The 20,661-nt window shown below is 42.0% G+C and overlaps 1 protein-coding gene across 1 annotated transcript; it reads right to left on the bottom strand.

Moving 5' to 3' along the window:
• Window positions 1-2,810: 2,810 nt before the first annotated feature.
• On the bottom strand, window positions 2,811-7,999 carry LOC131329702 (uncharacterized). The gene is made up of 3 exons (XM_058363032.1): window positions 7,994-7,999; window positions 2,866-4,152; window positions 2,811-2,816 (listed from the first exon to the last, which is right to left on the bottom strand). Exons 1-3 carry the CDS (start codon window positions 7,997-7,999, stop codon window positions 2,811-2,813), a joined length of 1,299 nt encoding a protein of 432 aa, XP_058219015.1.
• Window positions 8,000-20,661: the final 12,662 nt, after the last annotated feature.

Raw genomic sequence — 20,661 nt, 5'->3', positions numbered from 1 at the left:
TGGCTGCAACTTTCCCCTTTTTCCAAACCGTTTCACTCCCTTCATTGGCGATGCTTTCAAAAACACGAAGTCCCCAACTTCAAACTTCAACGGTCTCCTCTTCGAATCTGCGTAACTCTTTTGCCGACTTTGCGCCGCTTCCAATCTTTCTTGAATTACTTGAATCCTTTCGGTAGTTTCGTCAGCAATAGCCGGTCCTTCTAGTCTCCTCTCTCCCACTTCAGTCTAACATATCGGCGATCGACATTTCCTCCCGTATAGTGCCTCGTACGGTGCTACACTTATACTCGCTTGATAACTATTGTTATATGCAAATTCTGCTAGAGACAAATGTTTCTCGCAACTCCCTTGAAATTCTAAAACACAAGCCCGTAACATATCCTCCAAAACCTGTATAACCCTCTCAGACTGACCGTCGGTTTGTGGATGGAAAGCTGTACTGAATTTCAATTCTGTGCCCATAACCTGTTGCAAACTCCTCCAGAAATTAGAAGTGAATCTCAAATCCCTGTCTGACACAATAGACACTGGTGTACCATGTGATCGTATAATTTCCTTAATATACAGTTCAGCCAACTGCTCCAAACTAAATGAAACATTTACAGGCAAAAAGCGAGCAGATTTTGTTAAGCGATCCACAATTACCCATATCGCATTATTACCTTTCTGAGTACGCGGCAACCCCACAACAAAATCCATTGTGATGTGCTCCCACTTCCATTCCGGTATTGGCAATGATTGAAGCAATCCTGCTGGATTCTTATGCTCTGCTTTCACCTGTTGACAAGTAAAGCGTTGAGAAACATATTTGGCCACCTCTCTTTTCATGCCTGGCCACCAATACACCTCCCTAAGGTCTCGGTACATTTTGGTGCTTCCAGGATGCACTGCAAATTTGGATTTGTGAGCCTCCTCCAAGATTTGTCTTCGAATTTTTGGTACATCAGGTACACAAACCCTATTTCGAAATCTCAGCACACCATCTCTAAAAGAGAAATCCTCCTTAGGTTTAGTTTCCCATGCCTCGATAATGTCCTTCAAAAATTCATCATCCCGTTGTCTTTGCCTAACAGTTTCATATAACATAGGTTGAACAGTAAAAGCAGCCAATATAGCATCAGTGCCATGAATAGAAACCTGTAGTTCCAACTTTTCCATTTCTCTAATCAATTCTCGCTGAGAGGTAAGTAAATAACACAACTCACCTGAAGATTTTCGGCTTAAAGCATCAGCAACCACATTTGCTTTGCCCGGATGATATTGAATCGTCAAATCATAGTCCTTCATCAACTCAAGCCACCTTCTCTGCCTCAAGTTCAACTCTTTTTGCGTGAAGAGATATTTCAAGCTCTTATGGTCCGTATAAATCTCACATGACGCCCCATACAGATAGTGTCGCCACAATTTCAAAGCAAAGATCACTGCCGCTAACTCCAGATCATGTGTGGGATAATTCCTTTCATGCAATTTCAGTTGACGCGAAGCATAAGCGATTACCTTCCCATGTTGCATCAGAACACAGCCCAAACCTCGATGTGAAGCATCACTAAAAATCACAAATCCTTCTGTCCCCGATGGCAAGGTTAGAATTGGCGCCGTCACCAACCGTTCCTTCAACTCTAAGAAACAGTTCTCTCTTTCCTTAGTCCACACAAACGGTACTTCCTTTCGTGTCAATTCAGTCAATGGACCTGCAATCTTGGAGAAGTCTTTGACAAACTTCCGATAGTATCCAGCTAATCCTAAAAAACCGCAGACTTCTATTGCAGTAGTCAGCCTCTGCCAATTTATTATCGCCTCAATTTTCTGTGGATCAACCGTAATACCATCTCCACTAATCACGTGCCCAAGAAATGCAACACTAGATAGCCAGAACTCACATTTCTTCAGTTTGCCTAATAACTTCTTCTCCCGTAGTGTTTGTAGAACCATCCTCAAGTGCTTGGCATGCTATTCCGGAGTCTTATAGTACACAAGTATATCATCAATGAATACAACAACAAATTCATCTAGATAATACTTGAACACTCTATTCATTAAATCCATAAAGGCTGCAGGTGCATTAGTAACTCCAAAAGGCATAACCAAAAATTCATAATGTCCATACCTCGTTTTGAATGCTGTTTTTTCAACATCCTCTGCCTTTACTTTTAACTGATGGTAGCCCGATCGAAGATCAATTTTAGAAAACACCCTCGCTCCTTGTAGTTGATCGAACAAATCATCAATCCTCGGAAGTGGATACCTATTCTTGATAGTCACTTTATTCAACTCCCGATAATCAATGCAAAGCCTCATTGTACCTTTCTTCTTCACAAATAAGACCGGTGCTCCCCAAGGCGAGATACTTGGTTTAATAAACCCCTTGTCAAGTAGTTCCTGCAATTGGACTTTCAATTCCTTCAACTCCAATGGTGCCATTCGATATGGAGTCTTAGAAATTGGCTGAGTCCCCGGAACAAGGTCAATTACAAACTCTATCTCCCTGTCAACCAATGAACCAGGCAAATCTTCTGGAAATACATCAGGAAACTCATTCACAACAGGAATATCTTGCAAGGTAGTTACTCCAGATTCAATAGTAAGAATTGAACACAGATAACCCTGACACCCTTTATTTATCAATCTACGAGCATGCATGGCAGATATCAAATAAGGCAGTGAAACCACTGCTTTTCCCTCAAAAGTAATATCTCCCTTATCTGGTATTTGAATCATAACTCTTTTGGCAATACAGTCTATAGTAGCAAAATTGGAAGATAACCAATCCATTCCTAAGATAGCATCAAAATGACCCATGTTCAAAGGAATTAAATCTACTAGCAAATGCACACTTCCAATTAATATATCACACGCCCTATAGACCGTAGAACATATAACATCACTACCCATAGGTTGTGACACGAGCAATTTGTGATCAAGTGATTCAAGTGGTCTAGTCAGCTTAGTAGCAAATTGCATAGAAACAAAAGAATGAGTAGACCCTGAATCAATAAGCACATAAGCCGAATGACCACAAATACGGAGAGTACCTAACACCACTGAATCTGTGTTTCGAGAGTCTCTTGGCATCATTGCAAACATCTTACCCTGCCTCTTTCCTGAATTCAACTTTGTTCCTGAACTTTGCGCTGAACTAGTGGTGGCTGTCGGTCTTGGCACAGTCCCCGAACCCATTGAAGCCGCATGTCTATCCACAAATCCTGGCTTGGGTGCATTCGTACAATTTCTCATCAAATGTCCCATCTGTCCACATTTATAGCACACTCCAGCAACTCGATAGCATTGCCCGGTATGTATCCTACCACATTTCCAACATGGCCAGTTCTGATTTCCTCCACCACTACTACTACCTTGACTCCACCCAGATGTTCCAGTATTCTGCTTTTTATACGGATTGCTGCCTCCCTGATTCCTTGGCGGCACATAACCAACTTGTCTCCTTTGTTCATTACCAGAAGTGTTCGATTTCTTATTATCGATTTTTGACATTAAAGCCACATTCAGTACATCCGTATATGTTGGCAGCCTGAGCATCTTGATTGGCTTGCAAAGACCATCCTTTAGACCTTCCTCAAATCTCCTTGCTTTAAGATTATCCGTCGAAATCATGTGTGGTGCGAATTGACTCAAGTCAGTAAAAGCTTTATCATATTCAGACACTGTCATATTGTCTCCCTGCTTCAAATTAATGAACTCACTACATTTGTTGTCCTTCAAAGTTTGTGGAAAGTACTTCTCATAAAATATCTCCTTAAACCGAGCCCAATTCATGTTCTGTTCCCTTTCTCTTTGTTGTAACCACCATCGGTGAGCTTCTCCTTCAAAGTTGTAGGTAGCAAGATCCACCTTGTGTGTTTCTGGACACTGAACCTGAAGAATCGTAAATATCTTCTCCATACCCTGAACCCAGTTGTAAGCCTTTAGCCCATCAATTCCCCCTTCAAAGGTCGGAGGTTTCATTTTCTGAAAATCTTTGATACTAATCGGCTCAACTCTAGCAGGTTCTCCCATCACAATAGGCCATGGATGATTTTGTTGGGCCTGCTGGTTCACTACCCCAAGTAATCCCTTAAGTATCCGCTCCATTCTCTCCACCCGATCTGGAGGTGGAGGTTGTGCCCCCTCTGGAATATCCTGATGCTCCATTTGCTAAATCAAAAGAGACAAATTCATATTGTACAAATCAAATTAGGATCACATAAATTATGCACATATGGTCATATAGCAATCACATTAACAATTTCATAGCATAGCATTCAATATGGCTCACTTAGCACATAGACTTCACTTGTCCTAAAGCTCTGAGGGTTTGTGTGTGAGTCATTGCTAACCGTGCATCTCATTGTCCTAACATATTGCTCATGCTCTGATACCAAAACCTATGTCACGACCCTGACCCGCCCCTTGAGGTCTTAATTATGACAAATGCCAGTGATTTCTCACTAAGGCCAAATCTCAAATCAAATATCACCTAAACAAGTGATGATCAAAAGGGACTAAAACTTAACAGCGGAAGCAAAAGTCAGCTTTTTATTGATAACAAACCAAAGTTTTACATAGGTTTTACAAACCAAAAGTAAGCCTATCAGCGTTGTGCTTACTTACAACCTACAAACTCAAAAGCTAACAAACCATGTACAAAGCTAAGTGTCCACAAACATAATTTCCTCTATACAAGTTTCCAAAAAGAAATATGACACATCCAAAAGTAAAACACTACGCCACCCTATGCGTCACTTCCTGAAAGGTGGAAAAGAAAATACATAAGCCAAAGCTCGTGTGAATGATTAATACATAACTCACATGCCTTCCATGGACAATGCAAAATAATTTGATAGAATTTAAAGGAAATTGACTTCTACACTCCCCTTTTTACCACATACATTCCTTTTTTGGTCTTTATTTGGTATGAATTTACTCTATTGCCCCTTAATGTGTGAAAAAAGTGAACTTATGAAAGGGGTAAAAAGGTAAATTCACATGAATAAAGACAAAAAAAGGAGTGTATGTGATAAAAAGGGGAGTGTAGAAGTCAATTTCCAATTTAAAAACAAGAACTCAAATCCATAGGCCAAATATAATGCACATTCCGCTATTCAAAATTCAAAAGCTACCAGGCGTCCCCGGTAGTGGATAAGCCAGACATCTACGCATTATCCCAAAACACACACCAACTTCAAACACCCTTGCTAGCCATTAAGCCGTCCCCTAGCAAGACCGGACGTTGGGAATGCCATTAAATAGATTCGCAAATATTTCACAAATAAGTCCACCTTCCATTGCTATTCCATGGAGTACACAATTCATAAAATTTGTTCAAATAAGTTCATTAAAGAAAACAAATTCAAAATCATGTAATTTAAGTATTAAATCACTCACCTCGTATCTACGTGTCACCCGAACCTCCTAAAATAATTAGGCAATGGAAACACAATTAAAAACTGTTAAACATGCATAAATATAACTTAAATGAGGTCCTAAACACATTTGAGAACAATTGAAGAAGTTAGATACCTAGCCTAGTGAAAACAGTTGCAGTTATAACTTCAACTTAAAATCTGTCTTTAAACAGGAATAACTAAGACAAAATCTTCATGCATTTTTTTAGGTCTATGAGTCTAGTTTCAAAATCAGAAATCGGATCGCAATTTCATCTCCTGAGCTGAAAAATATGACCGTTTCCGTAAAGTGCGACGATGCTGTCAGCACTGCAGATACCAGAGCAGCAGGTCGGTTAATGAATTTTATCTCTTTCCATATTTTGAGTTAGGTTCTGAAAATTTTACACAGTAAAGTAGACACATACAGGCATCTTCAATACAAATATCAAAAAATATTAAGGTCGGGAAGTTGGTGAGAAAAATTCCTCAAGAACAAGGCAGATTCAATTCTGCAGATTTTCCAGAAAAATTCATCTTATTCCTCCTTCAATTTTCAACCCTAAAACCCTTCAATGCACATCAAAACCAACTCCAGAACTTCACAAAACATACTTAAACATGTAGATACAGTAGAGCTATTCTAGAAACATCAAATTCATGGATCAAAGTAAGATCTAAACATGAAATTCAAGGGATTCAATTAGGGTTCTTGAGCTTCTTCAGGAGTTATACCTAATTCAACTTGTGATTAAACTAAGACCCATAAAATTCATCACTTAGACATGGAATTCAACTACCCTAACATGTGATCAAGGAGGAGAAGCATAAATTACCAAGTCAAGTCTTCAATTCAAAGCCAACAGGTTTTTTCCCTAATTTTCCCTTCTTCTTCTCTTACCGCTTCTCTCTCTCTCTCTGTCTCTGTCTCTCTCTCTCTCTCTCTCTCTCTCTCTCTCTCTTTACGTTAACGATAGATACAAGGTAGGAACAACGTAGAAGTTTTAGAACCTCTCGCCTCTTTTGTTTTATCAGACTTCAAGAAAGATTATCATGTGTGTGTGGGTACATGGTCTATCATGTGCCCTAATTCATTTAACAAGTAAAATAGACTCCTAACTCACATAATAGACTCAAAACATAGTACATAATCAAACTCTAATTATAATTAAGATTAGGGGTTTTACATATAATGGGTTTAGATGAGTTAAAAATAGGTTAAAAATAGGTTCAATATGGGTTGGAATGCAAAAAAAACCTAGACAACAAAGCCTCCTCATTTCTCCACATAACGTGACCATTCCCCCTAAGATAACAAACCCCAAAACCACACACACTCTCTCTCTCTCTCTAGAAAGGCGATTCTACTTCTTTGTCATAGGCTATTCTTCTTCTCCCTCCTTCCCCTGTGTGTTTTTATCTCCCCCTACCCCTTCTTCCATCCTCTACGCAATATTCCTCCCCTCCCTTTCATTCTCACCTTCTCGGTTCCTTTTTGCTTCGCTTGTTTACTGATGAGATCTCGTTGGTTTCGCCGCTTCCAAACCTACTCAAACACCTCCTGAGTGACCCTTAACTTGATTACTCGTATTTAATGAATTCATTGAACATTTCCATAACCTTAGCGCTCGTTTGGACATGGTTTCACAAAAACACATAATGTATCAAAGTTGGGTTTGAACTGTATGAACATGATGATAAAAGGATTTTGAAACATTACGAACACGATGAGGACATTCAGGACTAATCGACGGGTGAGTGTCTGACAGAGGACATCGGGGTCTTTTAATTGGCCCGGTAGGAGCTATATGCTCGTATCGGATACTTCAGGACCTCCCAATGGGTAAGGTGCCTGGCAGAAGACATCGGAGTCCTTTAATTGGCTCGGTAGGAGCTACGGCTCAAGACACTTGTACGAGACACGGTTGGACACATGGTACTTAAAAAGGTTACTCATCGAGTCATATGGTTGGTTTTGAAAACGAAATGTTGGATTATGGATTGTTGTTACTACCCATTCATCGAATCTTGTTGCCATTGTTCATCATGTGATCATCCTTACATTTCATGAATATACATTGTTAGATTAGAGTTTCCTACTGGGCTAGTATAGCTCAAACCTTACATCATTTTCAGGTACTAACTCGGGGCAGTAGTTGCATGATTGGAGTGCTTGGATGTGGACATTATTTTGAAAGCTAACATAAAGGAGTTACTAAGTCATCTTTGTAAATCTCTTTTGGAAGATGTATTTGTAACTCTATTTATAAATCTTTTGATTGAGGAGTATTGTAAACTCTTAACTCTTTTTTGATATCTAGTACTTATGTTGATTTGGGTCTTGGAGCCAAAGATGTAATCTTTTGGAAACTATGGGAGGTTGAAGTGTGACTATGGAAATGGAAATGTCTAACTCTTTTAGGTATTGTACGGATTAATGTGAGGTTTTATTTATAGAAACCTTTTATATTTATGTTGAAAATCGAGGGCGTGACAACTTGGTATCAGAGCATAGGTTTAGAACATGTAGAGATCGAGGGGAGGTGTCTCGTCTCATGGGTTCAAATCGTCGCGCCTTTTTAACATAACTTGTGCATTCTTGTGTGACTAACCTTCATGTAACCGTGTTGGGAAGTTGGGGCTTAGACCTCATAGTAATTAGACCTTGGTTAATAGTTTTTCTTTTTTATATCATGTAGTAAGATGCCTTCGAGAACGCGTGCTAGCCAAGGTGGGGCTGGAAATCGGGGTGGCCGTGGCCATCGTTGTGGCCGAGGGGTGCCATTGGAGGATAAGGTTAGTCAGCAAGGGGAGAATTCGGGTGGAGATCCAGGGTCGGGGGCCAGACAAAATTCGAAAGTGGTGAATGCTCAGAATCCGTTTGCTAGGGATTTCGTTGTGGCTCTTACAGCGGCAAATCTCTTGAATACCACTCCTAGGGCCAATGTCGAGGATCTAGCCAAGGTGGTGATGCGAGAGTTTAGCTGTAGGAATCCACCGATGTTCGATGGGACTAGTAGCGACCCTTTGGTAGCTGACTACTGGCTAGCTCAAATCCGTTAACTCTTCAGAGCTCTCAATATCACTGAAGACAACATCAGAGTAGGTATTGTGGCCGTTTAGCTAGTTGGGGAGGCCAGCGAGTGGTGGGAATCTATCCTAGAATCTAGGAAGGATGCGAGGAGGGTGGCAAGAACTGCGGCTCAAGCAAATGAACGGGTTGTTGAAAATTTGACATGGGCTGAGTTTGAGGCGCTCTTTGAGGAGCAATACTTTTCGAAAACTTCATGTGAAAATCTGAGAGATCAATTTGAGAAGCTAGAATAGGGTAATATGACCGTTTCAGAGTACGTGCATAAGTTTCAATCCTTGTCTCATTTTGCTCCAGAGTTGGTGGCGACGGAGGAGAGAAAGTGTTGATGGTTTGAGAAGGGGTTGCATAACACTGTGAGGAGAATGGTGATAGCCCAACGTAAGATGAAGTTCTCCAAAGTTATGGAGTGTGTGAGGAGCGTTGAAATTCCGAAGGAGGCTTAACGAAATGCTAGGGCTTGGGAACCAAGGCAACTAATGGAAAGTTTGTGTTCTTCTTCGGGCAATTTTGGGAGTCAAGGATGGAAGAGACAGAGGGAACCATCTCAGCAAGCATCTAGCCAATCCAACTTTAGGGTGCCTACTTCTTCGGGAACTCGGGGTGCCTTGTCTAGACCTTCAACCGTGTGCTACAAGTGTAATCAACCCGGGCACATCCGTACTCAGTGTCCGTAGCTCCTTAAGGCGTGTTATAATTGCGGTAAAACGGATCATCGTGCTTGGAGTTTCCTTCAAGGGGTGGGAGCGCGTAGTGAGTCGGGCTCGGTACAACAGTCGGGGGCAAGGCGTAGTGTTGGCCAGCAGTCCTTCAGAGGTGTTCAGAGGCAACAACAGCCTCATTTCTGCCAGACATCATTAGTTCTGAGTTCTAAGGTTGACCGGGGAGCGAGTTCGTCCACACCTTCTCATGGTTCCGGTAAGAGGGGAGGCCTTGTGCAGGGTTAGGGTACCTAGGGGCGTGTTTTCAACATCAACACCAATGCTTCACCTTCTATCTCTCAGGCTCCAGAGACATTTGTTGTAAGCGGTACTTTCCTTCTATTCAACTCTTTTGCTAAAGTACTCTTTGATTCTGGAGCATCGCATTCTTTCATTGCTGCATCATTTGTGTATGCATCGGAGTTGGACACCGAGAATCTTGATTCGCCGTTGATCGTTGAGACACCATTAGGGGGAAAGTCATCTCTAAATCATATCTGTAAAGATTGTGAGCTTGTTATTTGTGACCATCGCTTTGTCTTTGACTTTATCGTGTTGGATATGTCGGGGTTCGACCTCATTTTGGGAATGGATTGGTTATCTACATTCCACTCTACGATCAATTGTTTCAAGCGTCGTGTTTGCATATATCCACCTAACGGTGTTTGTTTTGAATTCCATGGGGAGCGTCAAGACCTATTAGAACCGTATCTATGTGGGTCTCGGGAAAAAGAGTCGGTTTACCTTATATTGGTGAGCTTAACATTAGATGAGGATGTGTCTACACGTGAGGAGTAACCCCTAGTAGTTCGCGAGTTTCCCGATGTATTTCTGGAAGAGTTACCCGGTTTGCCTCCCGAAAGAGAAATCGAGTTCACAATAGACTTACTTCCAAGCACCGCTCCTATATCAATTCCCCCTTATCACTTTGCGCCCGCCGAACTGTGAGAGTTGAAAGTTCAACTGCAGGAGTCAGAAAATTTGGGGTTTATCTGTCCTAGCACTTCACCGTGGGGAGCACCGGCTTTGTTTGCCCAAAAGAAGGATGGTTCACTTCGTTTGTGTATCAATTATCATAAGCTCAACCGCATGACAGTTAAGAATAAGTATCCCATGCCAAGAATCGATGACTTGTTTGATCAACTCTGAGGTGCCACTTGCTTTTCCAAAATCGATTTGAGGTCCAGTTATCACCAATTAAGGGTTCGTAGAGAAGATATTCCTAAAATCGCTTTCTGTACTCACTATGGTCATTACGAATTTGTTGTGATGCCATTCGGTTTGACGAACGCTCCAGCTACTTTTATGGATCTAATAAACCGTATCTTTTGTGCTTACCTCGATCATTTTGTGGTTGTATTCATCGACGACATTCTTATCTATTCATCCATGGAGGAGGAATACCAAACTCATCTTACCATCATTCTTGAACTCTTGAGGAAATACCGTTTATACGTCAAACTTAGTAAGTGCGAGTTTTGGTTACCCGGGGTTAAATTTCTAGGTCACGTGGTTTCGAAGGGAGGTGTGTCCATTGATCCTTAGGAAGATAGAGTCCATTATGAACTGACAATGATCGAAGAACGTATTTGAGATTCGAAGCTTTTTGGGGTTTGCCGGGTACTACCATTGTTTTGTTCTCGACTTTTCTCGTCTAGCGGCACCGATGACTAGACTAACGCGTAAGGGGACTCGTTTCATTTGGAGTGACTCGTGTGAGGGGGATTTTGAGGAATTGAAGAGAAGGTTGACCATCGCACCGATTTTGATTGTGCCCGGACGTGAAGTTGGCTACTTCGTATAATGTGATGCGTCTAAGGAGGGATTGGGATGTGTATTGATGCAAGCGAGCTGAGTAGTAGCGTATGGATTGTAGAGTCACCCCAATCTGGGCTTCTAGATTAGTTTACTTTCGGTTTTTGATTCCCCAATAACGAAACGGATCAAGAACACCCCGGGAATTGTTTGAGCTTTGAGTGTTTGCAAAACCCTTGAACCTAATCTAGCCGAAGACACTTCAAAAGCCAAAAACCCACACGCAGATCAACTTGACAGGTGTTGGTCAATGGTCAAAGCTTGAACGTTAACCAATGCGTGAAATGTGGTACACGCGCGCGCTGCTCCCAAGCCCGCGCTCACGGGTTAAGCTGCCAGGTGTGGTCAACAGTCAAAGCTTGACTGCTGACTCACACGCGTGTTGGTATGACACGCGCGTGCCAGGGCACAACAAAAATACACACATTGGGTGACATACAAACCCTAATCCCAAGAACATAGCTTGTTCTTCCTTCTCTAAACACTCAACAATCCTCAAACACCTCATTCAAGTCTCAAACCTCAAAGCTCAGTCATCCGTTCAAACTCAATCTAGGTATAGCACACCTATAGTTTTCCTGTTCTGATCCCTACGGGGGGTTGGCAGGGCCAAGGCTGGTAATCAATACCAGTCCTGACCCTAAAGCTGCAAGGTTTCAAAAATCGTCGTGGTAGGAACAAGCGCGCGCCACTATGTGGCTGCGCGCGCAGGTCTGCGTGGGGTTCGGTGTCTCATTATTTATGTTTTACTTTGTATATGGATCACTGTTAAGCATGCTAAAAACTCGTTTACTGCTTTCCTTAGTTAAAACTGTTAGCTTTAGTTAAATATTCATTCCTGCTGCTATGGAGTACCTCTGGGATCTTTTTGGACATGTACCAGAACCCAGAAACATGTAAACCAAATACTGGTTAAAAGGTTTAGACATGCATGCGCTGGGGAGCCATATGCACGTGTCGGTCTGTCTCTGACCAGTGGTTGGCCTTGTATGGGTAACTTGGCCTTAGACCTCTATTTTCGCCCCACACTGTTTATGGGGTACTTTGTTAATTAGTAGGGCTTTTCAGCCTTTAACTGTGTATTATGCTGCCTGTAAACTGCTTGGTTTGTCCTGGGTGTGCATTAGTCATTTCCAGAGCCCAGAGGGTTTGAGAATAAGAGATGTGGGTTTGAGCTCACTGGCGCGTGCATGTCTTGTATTGGCGCGCGCAGGACTTGTTCAGTGCATGCTGGTTTCCACCTGCGCATGTCACTCCAAAACAGCAGCCTTCCAGTCTGTTTAAACTCCCACAGGAGTCTATTTTCATCCTATTCTAACTGCTTTCGCATCCATGCTATCAATCACATTTTGCAAATTGTTACAGTTTTAATCCCCATTAAACTGTTCTACCGCCCTAAATGGCTAAAGGATTGATTAATCAAACAGAATCGCAAACGTTTTTGCAAATGCCTAAGTAGAGACCGATCTTCGAATTGGGCGAGAGGGGTGCCTTAAAACCCTTCCCCTCCTCTAACCTGGCTCCTGAACCCAGATATGGTTATGACGGACTGGTGTTTTCACTTTTTCAAATCAAACAGCATGGCAAGTGCTTTGAAATACGGTTCCTTGGGTGTCGAACCTTCAAACTCGAGTGGCGACTCCGTATTCCGAGCGCTGGCCATCCGCGCTCGCGCTCCCTCGATTATGGGCCCTGCTTTGGGAAGGAACGGAATCCTTTCCAAGGGCATGTTGCCCACAGTAGCGACTCTGCTAGAGAATATCGAATCAATATTGGTCTATGTTTAGATTTTAATACGCTTGAGAACAATCCCACAAAAGTCTATCAAAATAGTGAGCTTCGTGCTGCTAAAGAAAGGATTGGTGATTTAACAGGACCTCATGTCTGGCCATCCGGACTGGGGCTTTTCCGATTGTTCTTTTGTGTAGTTTCCTCTAAGTATTGATTAATAAAGAGAGCCAAATTTGAAACAGTATTTGCGAATTTGCGATTCTATTCCATTAATCAATTTCTTTTAGCATCTCACTTGCATCGATGTTGGATAGCTGCGTTGGAGCGTTTTGGCAAGCCGACACGATTTACCGGAGCCCGGGGACCCCGAAGGCCCAACAACCTTTGATGATGATAAGTCATTTTACCGTTCGACTGTTGCTCTACAGTTACGCGGGCAGGGGGAGGTATATCTTGGCTTTAGTCCGAGGAACCTATTAAGAACCAAAATTGGCCTTTGCATATACAAAACACTAGAACTCTCCAAACTAAGATAGGTACCCGCAGGGTAAGATCTATTTGCATCTAACCCCATATACTATCTACGTGTTATTGCTTTCCCTATCGCATGCACTGTACATACATACCGTTTTACGTAGGAGCATGTTTAGGGCGGCTTCTAGATTGTCTCTCTTTCTAGTCTGTCTTATGCTTATTAGGACACTGCTATGACCCGATGAAGAGTCATGCATCTCGATGGTGTATGTTATCAATTTTCAAAGTCCTTAGATGAACAAGACTTTGGGAAATCAAGACTTTGTAAGTCCTTGTCTAAATACTCGATCGAGATTACAAACAAAAAACAAGGAACAACGGAGAGAATGCCGTGATGCTTATACCACCTTGGTTATCGTGCGCAACACATACACCGTTTAGGCAATGGTGCTGTGTCGCCTAAGCCGCCCTAGTTCCGGTATCACGTCATCTACACCGAGTTGTTCTGACAACAAAGTTGAAACTTCGAGAATGGAATAGTCAAAGGCTTAGACTATTTTGACATCTCTTAGTGTTAGTCGATTATTCAAAGGATACACCCTCGAAAAAAATTCTGAGGATTTTGGCAGCGTCCGAACATCATGAGACTGACTCGTTTTTAGTTATAGAGTCTAAGAGAACACCGACGATGATGACGTGCACATTGCATTTCTTTTTGCAATTAACTGCTACTGCAGGAACGTCACTGAACTTTCAATTGCTTTACTATCTAGTTTGGAACCATTGCACCGAACAAGAAAGTACCGAAAGGAAGAGCCAAACCTACTTGGGAACGTCTTCAGAATCTGGTTCAAAGACTTGTGAGGCTAGATTCCCTGCCAGTTGCAACGGAGGCTTCTCCAAGTTTGTTGTTGGTCGCCCTACAGTCGGGTTCGCTATCGATTTTGCAAAAAGCCATGCCGCCGGCTTCCCCCATCTTCAGCTTCTTCATCAAGCTCCACTGAAAAACCTACAATGACAGACCAGCCGCTCAGTCTTGAAACCATGCTCACGAGCCTCTAGAACAATATTACTACTATGCAACAGAGGGCCACTCAGACAGATGCTAGCATCACATGCCTGAATGATCTCATCAACACTCGTCTTCCACTAGCACCACAAGAGGAGGATGAGGACGATGAGGATGTTCATGTAGACCCTGTCTTTGTTGAGGATCCAAATCTTGCAGGGCGTCTCATTATTTAACCTATCTCTGGAGAGGCTCGTGTGCCTGCTCCAAATTCGAACCCTGCTGTTGTTAGGTCTATTCAAAACCCTAACATAGTTGCTCTCGTGGCCAAGATGGCTAAGTTGGAGGAGGCTGTCTCGAAGTCTGAGAAGATCAGTGAGGGCGGAATAGACTTGGACCAACTTTGCTTGTATCCCAAGCAAGGCTCCCCGAGTGGTTCAAAATGCCTGACTTCGTCAAATTTGATTGGAGTGGTGATCTAAAGACTCATCTACTAGGCTATCATGTTGCCATGAAGCTACTAGGGGTGGAAAGTGAGGCCATGTCTTAGCTTTTTCCTCATACTCTCTCTCGGCCTGCCTTCCATTGGTTTCTGTCGCTTGACATCTCCAAAAGAAGAACTTGGGAAGACATAGGGGCTGCCTTTGTCTCGCAGTATAGCTACAACTCGCAACTTAAGATGACTACTCGTGATTTGGAGTCCACCAAAATGGAGGCTAAGGAGTCCTTCGTAGACTTTGTCGAAAGATGGAGGGCCAAAGCCGCTCTAATGACTGAGCGCCCAAGCGAGAGAGATCAGCTTCGCATCACCTCCCGCAATCTCCAACCTAACTTTGCCAAGTACCTGGTAACTACGCAAGCTTCTGCCAATTTTGAGACCTTCTTCGAATCTGGCCTGGCTATCGAAGATGCGCTACAAAGTGGAGTTCTGCCAAGAGGAGAATCCTTTTCTTCCTCTACTCAAAAAGCTAAGCCGATGGCTTACTCTGGAAATAGTAGCTCATTGTTTGGCGGTAGCAATTATGCCAATGCGGCTACAAGTGGGGACAATGCTGCTGCTTCCCCAAATCATATAGCTGACATCAATCAAGTTCAAAACGCCCAAAGCTATCAGGCTCGAACCCAACCTCGAAATTTCTTTGTCTCCAAGGCACCTCTGTCCGCGGTGATGGAAAAACTCGTCAAATCCGGGCATCTCAAGCCTTTGACCCAACTTCCCTGCCAAAAGTCCTACCTTCTGGTTATAAGCCTCACCTCTTTTGCTCCTTCCACCAAATGCCTGGCCATCCCGTTGACGTGTGTTATCGTCTTCGACGTGAGATTCAAGATCTCATTGACAATGGCACCGTTCAAGTTCCACCAAAGCCCAATGTCATCTCCAACTCCTTGCCTCAATACAACTTTGACTGTAACAACCCTGATTTTTTGTCAGTAAAAATTTCGTTAAATATTTGAATTTTATTTAAATTACTTATTTTCTCTTGAGTGGCTATATGATTTCTTATTAATTTCCGTCGTAGTTAGATTTTGGTCATTGGTTAACTCTCGACTAGAAACCCTACTTGACCAATTTAGTTAGTTTCTAACCAACTACTTGGAGGAACCGAGCAACCAAACTCACCTAGTTACTAGATGAACCTTTTGAACCTTTTAAACCTTTTGCCTTTACCCATTGGTCAATAGAAGTTAGGGTAATCTTTTTCCATTGGACAATAAGCTTTTCAGTATTATATTTGACTAAAAGTACATGTAGTCTTTCAAAATCTTATTTTAAAGATAAAAAGTACTTGTACTTCTTTTATCCATTGGTTATTAACCGCTAGAGAATTTATTACCCATTGGGTAATAGCTCAAATCTTCCAACAAGGTACAAGGTTCTATTTAAATAATCAAGTATGGATTTTCCATGTGATTTTATACATTAAAATATTGGGGTATATCTAAACCCTAGATTTCCTAGTACTTTGTTGATTAATTTAATAGTAGTACTTTATTATTATCTTATTCGGGAGAATCCTAGCCTTTTATTTAATTGGGGTACTTGGTACCACACCTATATTTAAATATAGGGCTTTTGTCACATGCTTTAAAGGACAACTTTGATTATTTTAATATAAAAGTTTCCTTTTAACTTTTGTCTATTGGACAATAAAAGTTAGGGGATTTATTATCCATTGGGTAATAGGTTGGTCTTTCAACTAAGTACAAGGATTTGAATAAACTAGTCTTTTCTAAAAACCCATGGGATGATGTACCAATATTTTATTATGTGTACCTTGGATTTAAATGCCTAAGATTCTTAAAGTACACTTTTATTATTTTATATTGGAGTTTTGTACCCAATTGGATTAATTTATTGGGGAGTTGATCTTCCTAGAGTACATTAGTACACTAGTTTATTAGTTTAATCCAACATGTGCTTATCTTAGTCTTTAAGTTTCTTTGTTTCAAAGTACAGAAGTACCTATATTTTATTTGTATTCTTGCATTGTAGTACATTATTATATATATAGTGTACTTGGGAGAGAGAGAGAGAGAGAGAGAGAGAGAGGAAGAAGAAAAGAGAGGGATTTGATGTGTACCTTGACATTGATCTTCCTTGTACTTCAAATCTTTGGTGGTTACTCTTCCTAACCAAATCTTAACCCCATTGACCTCCTTTGTACATCTTTCAATTGTTTAAGACCAAATCTTGTACCATTGTCTCATTTCCTTCCGACAAATCTTCCAAAGATCAAATCCAAGGACTAACCTAGCCATGCAAGCCTACCATTTAGCCTTTGATCTTCCAAGCAACCTTGATTTGTTGGAATAAAAAATGAGACTTAGAGAGAGAGAGAGGGCCGGCCTTGAAGAGAAAAGAGAGAGCCAAGAGTTTTGCCTATAAATAGCAAGCCATTCCAAGCATTCAACTCACACCTTTCCATTCTTCAACTTCTCTCTCTAGAATTTCTTTGTTCTTTCTTTTTGTTCTTCTTATTCTTGAGTTCTTCTTGTGTTCTTCAAGAAACTCATCCAAAGCCGCCGCTAAACCGCCACTCGACCACCCTTCGATCCATAAAGTAGAGTAGTGTTAGTCAAGTAGAAGTTTCGAGAGAAACCTTCTCTTTCGAAGCTCCCGAAGGCATACCGTAGAAAGTTACTCCGCTCGATCACCGACGTACTTTCCGTAGCCGCCCTACCGCCAAGAAGTAAGGTAGAACCCCTTGCCCCCTAACTCTACGTGTAGAACCGTATGTTAGAAAGTAGAATGTCTTTACTCTTTATAAACATGTGTCATTTTGAACTTTCGACAAAAGAGGAAAGAATGGATTCTTGAAAGATAGAAACTTATCGTTTGTTTAGAAGTATTTGTATTTTGATCTTTAAGATGGTTATAAGTATGCATATATGAGTTACTTGTATTACTTGTGGTGTGATAAAGCATAAGTGATTTCACTCCAAGGGCGTCCGTACATGTGGCGTTGTGCTTCGAGTAAGCATAAGAGATTTTACTCCAAGGGCGTCCGTACATGTGGCGTTATGCTATAAGTGGTATTGAGTTGGATGATCTTGTTAAAATGTCTCATGCTTACTTTTGTCCTACCGCGAAGTCTTTGCATGTAAACGAGACACGAGAACCGAGAAAATAGAAACATGACACCTAGGGTGTGGATAATGATGAGATGTGTTTTGAAACCGCAATGTGGCCGGACTTGGTAGCCCATTGTGTGTATGAAAACCCGCGATGTGGCCGGACGTGGTAGCCCATCGTGTGGATTGTGAAAACCGCAATGTGGCCGGACTTGGTAGCTCGTTGTGTGTATGAAAACTCATAATGTGGCCAGACTTGGTAGCCCTTTGCGTGGATTGTGAAAACCACAATGTGGCCGGACTTGGTAGCCCATTGTGAAGATTGCCAATGCGGCCGAACGTGGTAGCCTCATTGGTAATGTGGCTTGGTTATCCGCGGAGAGGAGGCAATGCAAGTTTTGTGTGCCAATGGGAACCCGGTGCGGCGGAACCATTGTGAGGATACTCGGGAACCCGGAACGGCGGAACCGAGGTTGGGTGTGTTAAACAAACAGATTTTGGGAAATGTTGATTTGTATATGAAAATGGAGACACGGTCTATGATGAGTTGCGTAGGAGAAACTCGGAAAATCTTGGACACCAACGATAGTTATATAGCATTTGCGGATGCGTTATGGATATTGTCTTTTATAGCTGTGTATACACGTATCATGTGGAAATCGATGTCTTATTGTTTGTAAGTTAAGATAGGTGGGTAAGGATTTTTCTATTGAGCTTTCGTAGCTCACGGTGTTGCCTTTTTGGTGACCCTGACATATTATATCGGTGGCGACGCTGGTATAATGTGTCAGACTTTGTAGATGATCAAGGTGAGCAGTACACCTTGGAGGCCTTTGGAGCTAAAGAGCTGGCTCAGATGGAGGAGCAGGCGGAGCTGTAGTTAGGAACCTTAGTTCCCTTCCCTTGTGTAATAAAAGTACTCTCATGAGAGTTATGATGTAATAATGAGCCAGACTCACCTTGTTTTTGTAATAAAATGTTTTCTTTAACGTACCTAAAATTCGGGGCGTTACATTGACCCTCTTGTTGGTCAGATATCTATCACCTCCACACAAATCAACCTGATTTCTGCCATATTCAACCTTAGCCACTATATCGTCCCAGAAAGCCAACCCAAACCAATCGTATCCATCCCGTTCGAACCGGAGATTAACATGATGGCTGTAGGTTGGGCAATTGAGGTCTTCACTGCCGACACCTGGATTGATAGCAGGAGGAGCTTACAAAGGAGCAGGCTAACGGGCTGAGGTCCATTGTTCAAGAGAGCACCGAGTAGGTTTGGTCGAAGAAGCTAAGGAAGCCGAAGTGCTATTGCTTGGGCCTGATGTCCTCTAGATCCCACCTCTCTGTGAGGAAGCCAAGGGTGACTATAAAATTTACATTTTCAAATCACGTCTATTTTGCATTGACACTCTTGAATCTGAGTTTGACATAGTGTCTGTCAAGTCATCTAAATCTAGCTCTGAGTCGGAGTTTGTGCTTCTCGGCCGTCTATGTCGTAGCTTCTATTTTCCATTTGAGTCTTTTGCTGTACTTGGCAACCCCGAGGGGCTTTCTTTATGATATGCATTATCTTGCTTCTAAGTACTCTGCTTGCTTTTGAATAAACTGTGTCGACGCTAACGACGAAGGGATAGATTTCGATGCGATCATCTCCATGGAAATGTGTTCCCTCGCCGAAAGGGAAGACGAAAGGCATGCTCAGCCTATTAATTGAAATTGTAGTTTTCAATAAACTTGAAAGATGAGGTAGACCCCTCGAATGGTTCAACGCTGTCACCAGAGGAGCATTGTGCCCGGTTAGATAGGCTCAAAGAGTTCATTGACATCTTGGTGCGGTCTCTCAAAAGACATGCCTGGTGTTAATCCTGAGATAAAAAAACGCATCAAATCCCTTTGTTACCGGGTGCCAAACCATGTAAAGCAAAGGTTAGAAGGTCTAATGCCACATAACATGTTTAAGTTTGCAAGAACAGCGTTCCGCCAAGCACAAGTTAGAACGTTCAAAATTGGCCCAGAGCAAGGTGTTTCAGCTAAAGCGCTCTGGATCCTGCGTTATCAAAGCTACTTTATCTAGGGCTGCAGCCAAAGATCATCGACCTTGACAGCAAAAATTCAATACATTGGTCAGCATGGATCAATTCAAAAGCCTGTTCCCTAAGAGAAGCTTGTTGGACTGAAAACCCCAAGGGTGGGCAGTTCCAAGAAAAAGTTAGAGTAGTTTGCTAGACCAAAAACCTATAAAGGCAGTCTAGGCAAAAGTAAAGGCAATATTTGAAAGCTCGCTAGACCGAAGACCCGAATGAGCGGTTCTAGACAAAAGTTAGAGCATAAAAGGAGAGGTAAAACACACGAGTGAACCTCAGCCTGAATTACGTTTTGACCTGATTCCCAAAATGGGATACGTAGGCAGTCTCTCTTTGAGACTCGGTCATCATCTATCGATTAGATCCATGGTTGATGTTTTGGTACACATCAAAGGTCAATAAAGGTCGAGGAGAAGACAAACTTCGTTTGTGTAGAAAGGGGAAAACCTTTTGTCTTTCAATCTTATTGCAAAGTACTACTTCAATTTCAAAGCTGAGCAAAAGTCTTAAAAGATATTAAGCATAAAAAACAGAACGAAATGCCTGCGAGGCTTAATGGCTTACAGTTTATTCTAAGTTCAACGAAGTTTGGTGTGAGCAACAGCAATGGATTTATAGTCACGCGCGCTAGTTTGAGGTTCACGCGTGTTTATTCAAAGTAATGCGCGTTGGTCTCAAACCTGTGTGCGCGTATTCAATTCGAGCAACAATCAATAGAGGTCAGCTACTGCCTTCGAATGTCATTCAAGGGGCTTTTGCCAAGTTTTGTCATGCCATGCAGGTTATATGAATCTAATGT

Source organism: Rhododendron vialii, chromosome 1a (genome assembly GCF_030253575.1).
Source record: "Rhododendron vialii isolate Sample 1 chromosome 1a, ASM3025357v1".
Lineage (NCBI taxonomy): Eukaryota > Viridiplantae > Streptophyta > Magnoliopsida > Ericales > Ericaceae > Rhododendron > Rhododendron vialii.
This window is presented reverse-complemented; position numbering and strand designations above follow the sequence as displayed.